The sequence below is a fragment of the Globicephala melas genome, chromosome 9, assembly GCF_963455315.2.
Source record: "Globicephala melas chromosome 9, mGloMel1.2, whole genome shotgun sequence".
NCBI lineage: Eukaryota > Metazoa > Chordata > Mammalia > Artiodactyla > Delphinidae > Globicephala > Globicephala melas.
In genome coordinates, this window is record NC_083322.1 from 40,971,120 (window position 1) to 40,985,339 (window position 14,220).

Sequence of the window (14,220 nt, forward strand, 5' to 3'; positions counted from 1 at the left end):
CCCTTTGCTTACCGCAGTTTTGCTGCAAAAATCTGGTTAAAAGGACTTGGGGCATCTGATTGGTGAATGCAGGTGGAGCTTTTAACTTTAGATGAAGCACCATAAAAGGTCAGCTCAGCTGGGGAGCACCCTTTCCTACCCGCCACGACTTTTCATTCTAACTCGGCTGCTCTCGGCCAAGGCTCAGCCGGCACAGGTTCCGGGCCTCCGGGCGCTGCTCACCTTCCCACTGAAGAGACACCCCCTGGGAGTGGGCGTGGCTGATGCCCTGGGAGTGGGCGTGGCTGATGCCCAGGTACCTGCAGAGGCCCCAGAAAGGGGCTTCCTCCCCGTGCTCACGACCAGTGATGCTCCTTGGAACCAGGTGGCCCCCAAGGTGGCCTTTGATGGACAACGGGCCCCTTTGACTGCCCATCCGGCCCTGGGCCCAACAAGCCACTGGGTTCCCACTGGTGGTGATGGTGGGCCACACGTTCACTGGGTTAACACTCTCACACGTCAGTGTCGGCAGCACAGGGTTGACATGTGTGCATGGGCTTTGGACTGAGTGTGAATCCCGTCTATTTACTTACTGCTTGTGTGACCTTCAGGAGGTGAAGCTCTCTAAGCCTCAGTTTCTTCGGCTGTGAAATCGGCATTACAATCCTGGTCTCACGGGGACCTAAGCGAGAACCCAACCTGGGAAAGGAAAAGGGTGCCTGGTGGCAGTTAACCCACGCTTCCAGCGCCCCCCCCCCGACACCCCTCACAAAGAAGGACCCTCCTTCCCTCGACACTCCGGGGCTTAGCTTCCTGCGGATCCAGAATCAACAGCTATTCCTCGGGATCGGCGGAGGGAGGCTCTGGGTAGAGAATGAATAGGCTGGGGAACTGGGTGGGTGGGGAAGGAGGAAAGGAGATCGTTCTGATGGAACGCTCGTCCAGCACAAGGGAACCCACGGTGTCTGGAGGCACAAATGGTCCTTCAAAGTAACGGACGGTCCGGCAAAGGGCTCAGAGGATGAAGCATGGGATGGGAGGGAGGAGACGATCTAAAGATTCTACAGAGGTCTCGGGGGGTCAATGAGGGTGTGACGGGTGCGTCTGCATGATCTCAAGGTGGGGATGTAAAAGGAGCTCCCGGGGTTCACCATGTTCAGGGCCCTGCAGGCCACAGCCCCCCCAGAGGCGTCAGAAGGGGGCACAAAACACACACAGCAGGGGACCCACCCCCAGGCTCTCGCTGAGGCCAGGCAGGTTCATCTCTGTTTATTTTTTCAAAACAAAACTAAAAATCATCACTCAAAACATTTGAGGAGAGTGCTCAATTTAAAAGCTTCATGGAATTTGCAGCCAGCACATCGCAGACTGGTGGTCAGAAACGGGAGCCCCCGGCGTCGCCCGGGCAGGTCTCCGTCTCTGCCTGCAGCCTCCACTGCTGTTCCCTTCGAGCTGAGGTCCAAGCAGCGGGGTGGCCAGCCCAGGGCAGCGGCTGAGGTTGGCAGCATCCGCAGGTCAGAGGCTTTCCAGTTCTCCATGGGCTTCTGATTTGACCATCCAGCACCTTGAGGGCCCGACGTGCTCCCTCCCCCATGAGAGTCCAAAAGCATCTGCAAGGAAGGCAGGCGGGTCAAGGCCCGGGCGCTGGCGCTGTCAGAACGAGGACGAAAGGGCAGGCAGTTTGGGATCTGCATCTTCACCAGGAAGGGCAAACTCGTCGCCTCCGGGGTCAGGGGGTGGAAAACTGATTTGCTGTCATCATCGCTCGTGCTTAATGTTGGCTTCACTTCGCTCCAGGGTGACCCCGTTGCCATTCCGAGGGCCTTCCTTCCTGTTCCAGTCCTTCTCCGTGTAAAACTCGCCGAGCACGGGGCAGTGTTCAGAAGCCACTCCGCCCCAGGACCAGTTATCTGGAATCCAAGGGTTCGTGAGGCCTTCTCTCAGTACAGCCCAGTGGCCTGGAGGCAGAGGGAAGACAGACCCAGAAATCAGGATGGGGGACAGGGTGGAGGTCACAGGCTGGCGGTTGGAGGCCAGTGCTGTATGTCTGCAAGCCTGACAAGACCCCTCAAGTCAGCCGGCTTGTCTGTGCAAACGAGCTGCTTCAGCCCATTGGATGCGCCAGACAAGTGAGGGTTTACCGTGTAGGCCCTGAAACTACCCCGGGTCCAGGCCTCCTGCCCAGTCGCACACCCGTCGGTCTACGTGTGGGGGCCGCCGCCTCACTATGCACCACTTCTAATCTGACCGGCAAGGCTAAGTGTTTGACACAGGGACACATGCCCTGCAAAGATGTCTAAAGCGAAGTGAAGGTCCTGTTTCACAAAGCAAAGACACTGGGGCAGGGGGGTGGGGGCGTGGGGAGGAAGTTCTACAAAAAGAGCAAAGAAGAGAAAGTTACAGAAGTTTATGAGAAAGTAAAGGTATCTTTAAAGTCAAGATTTAGAAATACATGAAGCAGGAGGTACGTTTAAGAAACAATGAGGGCTTCCCTGGTGGCGCAGTGGTTGAGAGTCCGCCTGCTGATGCGGGGGACACGGGTTCGTGCCCCGGTCCGGGAAGATCCCACATGCCGCGGAGCGGCTGGGCCCGTGAGCCATGGCCGCTGAGCCTGCGCGTCTGGAGCCTGTGCTCCGCAAGGGGAGAGGCCACAACAGTGAGAGGCCCGCGTACCGAAAAAACAAAAAACAAAAAGAAACAATGAAATAGTCACAAAAGCAAGGACAGAGCAATTAGAAGCACTGGCACGGCCCTCAGTGAGAACTGTCGCGGATCATTAAGTGCATCCAGACCTGGGCTCTGGTGTGAGCTGTGCCTGCCCAGGTGACAGTTCCATGATGGTGGCACCTCCTCCTTGCACCTCGGTTTCTTCTACAACTTAAGAGCAGGGGGTAGATGAGACGACCTCTACCTTCCTCCCGGCCCCGCGCTCTCGGGCGCTCCAGTTCCCTTGGTGACAGCACTGCCCTCCCACCGGGCCCCATGGCAACCTGCCAATGGCCTTGGTCTGGCCAGCATTGCGTTTCTGCAAATTGCACCTTGCCTAGTTTGATAGCCGTCACTCCCTCTGAGACCCACTTTCTTCGCCCTTTGGATTCTCCCCTGACACCGTCCAACAGGAAATTCTAGTCCTGAGGATCTAAGTCTTGGCTGCACGCTGGGGTCTCACAGTGGGACCTCAGCGTTGGTACCTAAAACCTTTTTTAATGTCTCACTGAAGTATAATCTGCATCCACTGGTGCTTAGAAAAGCTTCCAGGTAGAACTGAGAACCACCATTCTTGTCCTTCACCAAAGACCTGCTGCTTCCATATTTCTGCTTATGACTGTTTCATGACCCAAAGTCTGTTCAGCAAGTGACTGGTTTGGGGAGGAGTGCTTTTCAGTGCTGAGATTACCCACCACACCCTGGTCCTGGTGGAGTCCTGTCTAAAGAACTTTTCCATCCTATCGTGATGCCAGGTGACATGTCAGCTCACCTCCAACTGCTGCTCCTCAGGCCACAACACAGCGCCTGAATGTGACAGGGCTTGAGGAGTGTTTGCGGAAGGGGCTAAGTGTCCTTAAAATTAGCCTAAGGTATCAGCTCATCTTGGAATTGGGGGATGCCGCCAGTCCGGAACCAGGTTTGCCCAAGACACACTTGCTTTGGCCCTGCTGCAGATCAGTGAATGCCTTTTATTATTTTTCACACCCCCTTCACTCTTAAAAGTGGCTCTGTTTGAATGATAATTATACAGCCACCTAAGCAATAACCTGATAAATGCCCACAGAGGAGGGAAGGTCACTCCTGGCTCTTGTTGAAACCAGATAATCCAGAACTGTCAGCTCAGACAGGCGATCCTCACTCTGTTTCTGAACAGCACTTGGGCTTTACCTGTGAAAACCTTCTTTAAGCTTTTACTGATCCAGATGTTGTCCAGAGTCTTCGAGCCTTGAGGATTCTTGGTGCTGATGTTGGTAAAGGTGTGTGCGGGGACCAGGTGGTGGAATTTTTCTTTCCTCAAGATATCATAGTCACTGCTGTCTGGCCCCTGGCCGAAATCTCCTAAAACGATCACCTCTTTTTCGCCTGGAAGTGGAAGAAAGAAATTCAGGAATGTAAGAGGTGGTGGGAAGTCAACACAACACGGACCACAACTCATTTAAGTAGGATCATGACTCTCTGAATTGACTCTCCAGGGTTAGGACTGTGGCGTGGTTCTTATTCTCCCAATTTTTCCAAATTCCTTGTCCAACAAACACCACCCCAAACTTTAGGAGTAGGTTAGTGACACATTTGGAAATGGGGGGCAATGTGATAAGAGAGATCACCTCTGTTCCGGATCATGGGTTCCAAATCTTATAGCACAGAAAGCCCTGAGGGTCTTCCCCAGATATTTAACAAAAGCTCAACAAACATTTATTGAGCACAGAGGGAAGACCAGGTGAAGACACAGGGAGAGGACGGCCATCTACAAGCCAAGGAGAAGCCTCAGGAGAAACCAACCCTGCCAGCACCTTGATAATGGACTTTCCAGCCTCCAGAACTGTGAGAAAATAAATGTCCGTTGTTTATGCCACCCAGCCTGTGGTATTTTGTTAGGGCAGCCCTAGCACACTAATACAGGGCCAAAGTGGAAAGCTTTTATCTTTCAGTATTTTCAACATTTCTCTCATAGTTTGATTTACTAGAATAAGTGGGATAGTTATGAAGTATTTTCCAAAGTGAGGAGACACTCAGAAAGGACAGTGGGCCCCAGCTAGGCTCCCTGGGATTCCCATCCACTGCCTCACTGTCACTTCCTGTCTCGAGATTCCCTTCCGGGGAGCCACGTTGTCATAGGGAGTGGCGTTTCTGTTGCACCTTGTAAGGAAAGCTTTAAGCAAAGCAATTAATAAACTAGGGCCAAAGGCATCCGAAACACTCAGCAAAATCTTCCTGGACACGAATTATGTTGCAATAGTAATGGCTAAAGAAATCTAAAGTGAAACAACACAAGCCACCAGCAGAGGGCACTCGCGCACCGCACATGACGCCCTCCTCCAGGGGACGTGACGGACAGCAGAGGACGGGAGCAAAGCCTTCCTGCTACCATTGTGTGACCAACAGAGAGGTAACCGTAGCCCTCAAGCTAGATCGTAACAACCTTGGCACCCAAAGCAGGGCGAGCCCAACCAAGCTGTCTTGAGAAATCGGTGCCAACTTCCAACAGGAAAGCCAACTTGAGAATAATACAAGTAACAACGCATATGTGGCCAGTGTTAATGACCGAGCCCTCACCGTGCGCCGGGCCCTCTTGCAGGTAAGAAGCTGAGGCTCTGCGAGGTGGAAGGGCTTGCCCAAAGTCACCGAGCTAGCCCGCAAATCCAGGGCTCTTTACTAAGAGCTAGGATGGAAGAGCCCCACACATCTGGAACAGAGCCTGCTGCCTGGCGGACGCGCAATCAACACGCAGGAGAGAAATGATGGACGAAGCACGAAGAAAACCGCAGAATTAAGGTGCCGTGTATTTTTGAAAAGGAACGAAGAGAAAGAGGCTACCTTTATTGACTATCAAGGAAAACTGAAGTTAGGAAAGGCTGAGGCAGAAGGTTCCCCATATCATGAGAGAGGTTTTCATTGGGGTGCAGACCTGAAAAATTCGGGCCAAAAAAAGACAACTCTGAAACCAGGAGAGATGCTGGTGTCCTGGGTCAATAAGCCCAGCTCTGTGTAACTTCAGGAATGAAAATAACGGCTCTTTTTGAACTGGCAGGTCCCGTTTCTTACAACTCACCTTCTTTTGGTTAAAGTGGTTTGGTAATGACATCGAGACAGTCCTTGCCTCTAAGAATCCACAGATGTGCAGGCGCCAGGGTGGGCTCTTGAGTCATTCTCTTAGTTTCCAGGAGTGAAGGGAGAATGCCTGGGCTGACTTCCTCAGAGACCCTAGATTTACAAAATGCCAGCGACAATAGCAGGAGCCAGTCCCCAGCGGAAGAAGGTCTTACCCAGACGTCAAGCATGACTTTGCCCTGTTTCACTCTTGCTGAGTTCACGGAACAGGCCCCGTGGGGTCTGAAAGAAGAAACTTCCATCTGAGGATGGGCACTCCACCCCCAGCCCCTGCTGACTCCAACCTGAGTACCAGACAAAGGCAGAAAGGCCCAGAGTTTGCTAATCAAATCGGCTCTGCTTACTCTGATAGAAAGAAGCCTGTGGAATAAAGGCTTAGTCTCTGTTTTAGCTGAGCCACCTCTGCTCATGGATTTACCCTTGTTGCCCCTCGGGCAGGCTGCAGCACTTCCTGAATCCTCGGCTCTGCCGTGTTAACAGCAAACTGGATGTTAGCTACAAGCAGGGGGACATGGGGACATAAGTCACTGTCCTTACATGGGCATGTCAAGGCCTAGCCAGGCTGTGGGTCAACAGTCCCCTGGCAACTTGGAACAATACCCTGCCCAGGTTTTCTGACAAAAACCTGCTCCCTGCCTGGATATCAGAAAAAACAATGAGGGTCTAAGGGTATCAGAGAAGTTAGGAACTGGCATCTTGCCTTTCTGCTTCCGTGTAAAGGAAAAGCTTGAGATCAAGAACAATAGAAATGTCCACAGATTTAAAAGCTATCAAGTCATCCTTTTTAATAGGTTAGAAAGTAGCTGTAGAGGAAAAGCTTGAGATCAAGAACAATAGAAATGTCCACAGATTTAAAAGCTATCAAGTCATCCTTTTTAATAGGTTAGAAAGTAGCTGTAGAGGAAAAGCTTGAGATCAAGAACAATAGAAATGTCCACAGATTTAAAAGCTATCAAGTCATCCTTTTTAATAGGTTAGAAAGTAGCTGTAGAGGAAAAGCTTGAGATCAAGAACAATAGAAATGTCCACAGATTTAAAAGCTATCAAGTCATCCTTTTTAATAGGTTAGAAAGTAGCTGTAGAGGAAAAGCTTGAGATCAAGAACAATAGAAATGTCCACAGATTTAAAAGCTATCAAGTCATCCTTTTTAATAGGTTAGAAAGTAGCTGTAGGTGAACAATTTCCCACATAGCTGCTCGTTGGATGAAGTATCTCAACTTAAACATCTTTCCGACTTTTTTTTAGCCCAAAGACTCATAATTTAAGGAGAACGCTGGTCACAGCACAACCTGGTTCGAGATGTAAGCTGCCTATCAGTGTTATCAGTGTTCATAACAGCATTATTTACAACAGCCAAAAGATGGAAAGAGCCCAAGTGTCCACTGACCGACGAATGGAATAGTCTTTGGCCCTAAAAAGAATTCTGACATATACTACGAGCCATGAAGACATAATGTCAGTGAAATAAACCAGCCGTAAAAGGACAAATATTGTAAGATTCCACTGACATGAGATACCTAGAGCGGTCAGGCTCATAGAAAACAGAAGGTAGAAAGGTGCCTGTCAGGGTCTGGGAGGAAAGGGAGAATGGGGAGTTCGTGTTTAATGGGTACAGAGTTTCAGTTCAGGAAGATAAAAGAAGTTCTACAGATGGATGGTGGTGATGGTTATAAAACAATGTCAAGGTACTTAATACCAGTGACTCGTCCACTTAAAAATGGTGAAGATGGTAAATTTCATGTTACGTATATTTTACCATGATAAAAATCTTTTCAAACTGTAAATGTGTCGTTTGACTGAGTTATTTTTGTAGCCAAATCTTCAAAAATCACCTTTCGGGGGGCACCAGTTCAACAAGGAAAACAAGGCTTAGCGACTGAGGGAATATTGGTCAAGACTCTAGAATATGGGAGAGAACTGCAGGCCTCCAGCTGTGAACCCTCACCTGGAGAAACGCAGTGCTCTGAAAAGCCAAGCCCGACGGAGCACATCCCAGTCTTTACAGCCGTGTCAACTTTTCCTTCTGGGAAACCGCGCACAGAAAACCTTCTGTGTTACTGGGACAGGAGCCTGGAAAGCAGAGTGCCCCACCTTTCTTCTGAAGTTCTGTTCTTTTCAATGTTCTCTTAATCCCTCTGGCATTTTTGTGAGTCAACTCATGTCCGCTGAGCCCCTGCTATGTGCTGGGTCCTCCCTCAGACGGTTACCACGCCCCTGGGCGCCCTGTGAGGTTAGCACTGTCAGCCCCCATCAGATGGGGCTTGAAGGGTGGTGACTTGCCGGATGTCCTACAGCTGTCCTACAGCTGAAAGAGCTAAGATTAAAATCTAGCTTTTCTGTCGGCTTCAGGGCTCCTTTGACAAGGTCGGCATCCCACCAGAGAGAAAAATTCAACTTACGGCTCGTCAGGACTTTCCCACTCCCCTTGTCACCAACTGTCTTTCACAAGAAGAGCAGGTGCAGATCTGCAGGAAGAACCACCACAGGGGCACACCCGGGGCAGCGGAGCCCACGATGGGTGTCACGGGGGAGGGTACCATCACTTAGATTTTTCCCTCCTAATCCTTTCCATCAAAGAGAGGCTGGAGAGCCACAAAACCAACACCGTGGAACCCGCACGCTAGACCCACAGAGACAAAGCTGTCAGCATGCCCGGGGCAGCTGGGCTCCCCGGGATGCAGGCAGTGTGGTGGTTTCCCATGCATTACTCAGCATGCATCGCCACCTATAGGACGACCAGCCTAAGGGAGGGTAGAGATGCTCCGAAGAGGTGACCCCCGCCTGCCCTGCAGAAGTGGGGGCTGCTGGCCCAGCCGCAGAGAAAGACGGTTTCCTACCTTTCAGGGTTTCCTGCAAGGTCTGCACGAAGCTAGCCCAGCAGTGGCTGTCACTGTGACTCTTGCTGGGGTTCTCACCCCCTGGGAGGGTCAGGGCTGCCAGGTGAAGGTTCACCAGGGTCAAGTCATGACTTCCCACCTGGGCAACAGGAAACAAATCATCAGGGACAGGCGGAGATGTTCTTCCTGCCTGTACCCGTTACCTCCGCCCCATGAATAGCTTCCTGCACGACACCGACAATGGGAAACGCACACAAGGCCAGCACCCCCTGGAGAGAAGGCAAGGCGGCCACCGGAAGAGTCCTCTGAGGCCTCTGCAGGACCGAGACCTGTCTTGTCCTATCGGTGTACCCCTTACATTTCACCCCCTACTCCTCCTTAGGGCCAGGAAAATTGGGCACATCTAGAAATGTCCAATTTTTGTAGCTTTTTTCCTTCTGAGCAGCTATGAGAGAGGAAGAGGCAGCTCTAGCAGCTGGTTAGCAGCTTCGTTAACAAAGACCTGGGGCTCTTCCCCACGGGGCCAGCCCGCCACCCCCTGCCAGGACCCGCTGACGGGCCCTACGGCCTTCCCCCCTCCCCCTCCCCATGTGTTCTCTTCCCTCCAGAGACCACTGCGCCCTGAGGTTTACTTTCACCTGATTTCAAACATGTGAAGAACGAAAGCTGCCTGAACCCTGGCGGCACACAGGCTATGCCCATCCTGTGTCCCCAGGGCAGGAGAGGAAGCGCAAAGTCGGGGTCGGTCTCCCAAGCCCCGCAGCACTGCTCAGCTGCTCTGGGTTTGGCAACCCCGCCCTTCTGTTTGTCATGGCAACGAACACCAAACCCTACCAGGAAGTGGAGGTGCAGAGGGAGCCCCTGGGAAGTGGAGGCTACCAGTTTCGTTTTACAGATGTGACCCCAGTTTGCCAAGGCCAGTGCCCAGCCGGGAGAGCTCCCGCTGCAGCTGTGGCTCTGACCCCGGGGGAACCACCGTAAGGCCGTGGGCGGGGAAAACCTGCCTGGAGAGAGAAGCCACATCTCTGTCCCTACAACTTGCCTGGCCTAGGATGAGACACAAAGTAGAGGAGGCTACGTGCCTGTCTAGGGGATCGCTTCATTTAGAGGATCTGGGCCAGTAATTTGTGATCTGAAAGCATTTCTCTTTGGCCGTTAAAAACAGCCTGCCCCCTAGAGACACTGGCTGGTTCTGCCTGTTGCCTTGCTTGGCCAAAGCCAGTACAGTCACTTTACATAGAAAAGGGACCCAGGGAAGAGGTGATACCTAGCTGATTTATGCATCAGTACCATAAGCACAACACGCAGACACCCCCGGGCGTGTGTGTGCACACGGAACGCCAGCATCTCTGCAAGCACGGGTGCGAGGCGGGATGAGCTTGGGCTAGACCTCAACCAGAGTCACCACAGTCCCCAGCATATGGGCTGCCCCAGCCCCGTGCCACCAGGGAGAGACCGTGCTGAGGTCTGTGGCAACTCTCAGGCTCCAGAACTGGTCTGGAGCGTAGAGAACCCAGACACCCTGCAGGTGGCTTGCTGGGGACCACTCCTGCCTGACCCTGTCACTTCACGGGGTTAAGGCCAGCTGCTGACTTGGTGATCTGTTTAGGCTGCTGCCTTCTCCTCCTTCCTGCTGCCCAGCTTCTGACTGTTTGCTGTGCCTTAATACTTCCCAGAGGCGTCCAGGGCAACCGAAGAGGCAGCTCAGTCTGCTTGCTGCTCCCGGCTCTGGTGAGACAGGGCTCAGCTGGAGGTGTCAGTTACAGGGCTGCCCTCACCCCACCGCCCAGAAGCTTCTTCTGAGCTCCTTCCAAACCCAAATGACCTCTCGAGGGTCCCCCCTCTCCCTGGTAAGAGAAGGGGGGTCCTCAGAGCAGTTCTGCTGCCCTCTAATCCAACAATTCCCAAAGGCCCAGCATCCTTAACCAGCGCAGGGAGAATGGAAGAAGCACTGGAGGTGCTTTTGAAAACCGGACATTCTGTGTGTCTGGGGCAGGGTACAGGAAACGCTGATTTTAAGAAAATCTCTCCAGGTGATTCTGCTGTTTATCAGGTTTGAAAGGCAACCACCTGATCTCCTTCCTGCCCAGATGTCAAAGTTAGCAGAGCTAGAGTTCCCCCAGATCCCTTTCATTCCTGCTCTGGACAAGTTCCCAGCCAAGGGAACCCCAAGAGTGCATGCTGACCCAGCCCTGAGAGAGAAGAAAACCAAAGCATAAAGATGAGCTTCTCTGGCTCCCAGTTCAAAAGGGGACTTTTTTTCCTTTTTAGAAGGAGTGGCCCTTCACGGCAACATGAGCAAGCGGTACCTTGAACCTCACGAGGTACGGGCTGGGGCCTGTGGGCTTCCCGTGCCCATTGCCAGGCGAGCTCTCCTGCCAGGTGGCATCTCTCAGTTCCACCCCAGCCGCGGTGTCCCACAGGAACCCTGCAAACCCAGCGCCCTGCGGGAGAAGATGAGGCGTTAGTGTGCAGAGGGGTCTGTCTGGTGGTGGGGCTCAGCCCGGAGCTGGGGAAGCGGCAGGTGAGGCCAGGAGGAGACGAGGGGGGGAAGCAGCAGGCTCTACACCGGGTCCTGGGGTTACCTGCCCAAGGCCTGTTTCTGAGACAAAAGCACATCTAAAAGCCACGGCATGTTCCTCCCTGTTCCCCCGCCAAATTTCCCGGACAGGCAATTTCAGAGAGTTGCACATACAGCCGGGGTGCCGGGGCTCTACTTTTGGGGGGATTGGGTGCAGCCCAGACTAGGCATGGAGTTATCTTTTTTTTTTTTTGCGGTACGCGGGCCTCTCACTGTTGTGGCCTCTCCCGTTGCGGAGCACAGGCTCCGGACGCGCAGGCTCAGCGGCCACGGCTCACGGACCCAGCCGCTCCGCGGCATGTGGGATCTTCCCGGACCGGGGCACGAACCTGTGTCCCCTGAATCGGCAGGCGGACTCTCAACCACTGCGCCACCAGGGAAGCCCCCTGGAGTTATCTTTTTAATCATCTCCTCCCATGAGGTAGCCACTCACACGCCCATCTGTCAGATGAAGACTCAGCTGCTCAGAGAGGTTAAGTAACTCCCCCGAAACCCCACAGCTGGTAAATGGCAATGCTGAGGGTCAAATATAAGACTCCAAGGGGTGGTTTTGCTTACTGATTAGTTGCTGCTGATAACAACTGGGGCCTGGCACCTAGCAGAAGCTCAATAAATATTTGCTGGATGAAGAGACATCAGGGCTACCAGTCCCAGTGGTTTAGAACTGGTCAAAGGCCCTCCTCAGGCTTGCGGGGCTGCACACAGGGGTGTGAAGCCCCGGTGCAGGGCACTGAGAAGGCCGGTGAGTGGGGCGGATGGATGGGGGTGGTGTCGGCAGGGTCAAGGGCTTGGCGCTAAATAAACCCCTGCACCTCTGGCCATCAGAGGGGCCGCTCTGAACCTGCCTGCGTCGTGCTGCTGTCACCAGGTGGCTTGTGGAAAGAGAAAAGAACCCCCTGCCCCGATCCCAGCTGCTGGAGGCTCTGCTGCCCGGGTGGGATCAGCAGTGTCATCCGAGGGGCCGGCGATGCTCTTGGGAAAGGAGAAGTGACTTTGCACATCCTGAGTGGCCTCTGCTGAGTCCCCAAGTTCAGCTCAGGTCCCGGCCACACGTGTGCTGAAGAGGGGGGAAGGAAGGAACAGTGTCCTGTGTGCCGTGCATTTTCTATTTTTAAATGACTTGCCCACCCCGGTGAACGAGTGCTAGTTTAAGAGTGAGAAGACCTGGGTCTCATCCCCTCGAATCACTCAGCCCTGGGACCTCGGGGGAGCCACTCTGGTTTTCTAAACCTGTTTCCTCAGGCGTACAGTGAGGGAAATGCATTTGCCCTGTGGGCTTCAGGGGGCTGTCCCCCCATTTACTGTTTCCCAAGCAGTGGTGTCAGAGTAACCTCCCTAAAGTACTGCTCACGTCCCCTCTGCTTAAAATCCTTCAGTGGCTCCGCGGCCCACTGCCCTCTGAGCCCTCCGGGTGGGCACCTCCCTGCTCAGTGCTGCCTTTCATGCCTGTTCACCTATGTTCCCGGCAAGCCTGGGCCTTTCTGGCCTCACAAGGCTGTGCAGGCTGCGCTTTCCACTGCTGGTTCCTTATACCCTCGGCAACAACTGGCTAAACTGGACCAGCTGCAGCCTGCGACGGGTACCAGCTCCCAGTACACCTGCCTGCCGCCTCGTGTGTACCCTGCCAGGCGCTGGCTTATGTCTGTCAATCAAGCATTCAGTGCACATTATCTTATAAAATCCTAGAGCCACCCTGTGAGTTGAGGAAGGGGCTGCTGCTCCCATTTTACAGATGAAGGAATTGAGGCTGAGAGATCTGAGTGGCAGCCACACGCTGTTCTCCAATGGCCTTGACACCTGACCTGGAGTAGGGTTACCTGGCCTGTCCCTCCAACAGCCTCCGTCAGGCTCAGTCAAGCCCCTGGGCAGGGCTGGGTCACTGGGTCTATTTTTCTCACCATGAATGTCTGGCATATAACTGCCTGGCACATAGTAACCTTTTCAACGATTTGCTGAACAGATGAAAAAAGAGTGTTAAGTGGACCGTAAGAGCCCTGTGAACCTACATATTTGTGTAAAGTGCTATTAAAAAAAAAGTGGGCTTCCCTGGTGGCGCAGTGGTTGAGAGTCTGCCTGCCGATGCAGGGGACATGGGTTCGTGCCCCGGTCCAGGAAGATCCCACATGCCATGGAGCAGCTGGGCCCGTGAGCCATGGTTGCTGAGCCTGCACGTCCGGAGCCTGTGCTCCGCAACGGGAGAGGCCACAACAGTGAGAGGCCCGCGTACCGCAAAAAAAAAAAAAAAAAGCAAGGTGGTATCAGAACTATTTCTACGTGGACTGAGAAGGGACGGCTATGAGCTGGAGTGGTAAAGACCAGATACCTTCCAATTTGGCCGTATTTCCAGCCTCCTTGTGAATGTACGCTGGCTGTTACCTGCAGGAACCACTTACACCCCAAAACCCAGAGAAGTAAGATTTACATCACACTTTAAAGTAGTAGCTAAAGAGAGAGCTTATTGTCAAGAAGTGACTGGATAGTTTTAATCCAGTAAACATTTATAAGTTAAAAGCCCCAAATCTCAAATATCACTCAGATGAGTACAATTTATATGTTTATAAGCATATTAGGTATCCTAGAGATAAAAAATATAACATCTGCATTTATGGGAAAATTATGTAATGATATAATCCACTCATAATTAAGTATCAGGAGTCTTTTTTAAAAAATCTAAAACTCCACTGATATTGAATATTTCCAGTGAGTAAAAACTGCTCTTGAATATCATAGGTAGGAGTGAAAATGTACACATTACAGAGATTTACCCAAACCCATATGGGCAATACTAATGAAAGAAAATTCAGAATTAAAATCTGCTGAAATCTTCCACAGAGCATCTCCATACGCACAATTCCTACCACTGAAAGCAAACACTTCACGTATGAATTAAGTGAATCTGAAGTTTTCAGTCAATGAACAATGGGCTCTCCACAAACTTGGCAGAAGCTAGAACTGTGGAGGAGGGATTAGGAGCACAAAGGACAGAAATGCCCCATTTGCTGCCT

At 52.4% G+C, this 14,220-nt stretch overlaps 1 protein-coding gene across 5 annotated transcripts in view; it reads right to left on the minus strand.

The window, feature by feature from the left end:
• Positions 1 to 1,233: 1,233 nt before the first annotated feature.
• The window catches only part of EEPD1 (endonuclease/exonuclease/phosphatase family domain containing 1), a 241,286-nt gene continuing 228,299 nt past the window's right edge, over positions 1,234 to 14,220 (minus strand). For all 5 annotated transcript variants that reach the window (XM_060305420.2, XM_060305418.2, XM_060305419.1 and 2 more), the window contains 4 exons: positions 10,944 to 11,078; positions 8,635 to 8,773; positions 3,856 to 4,050; positions 1,234 to 1,937 (listed from right to left, as the gene is read on the minus strand). In XM_060305420.2, the coding sequence (XP_060161403.1) occupies positions 1,738 to 1,937; positions 3,856 to 4,050; positions 8,635 to 8,773; positions 10,944 to 11,078 (669 nt within the window). In that variant the 3' untranslated portion in view covers positions 1,234 to 1,737. The remainder of the gene's footprint in view (positions 1,938 to 3,855; positions 4,051 to 8,634; positions 8,774 to 10,943; positions 11,079 to 14,220) is intronic.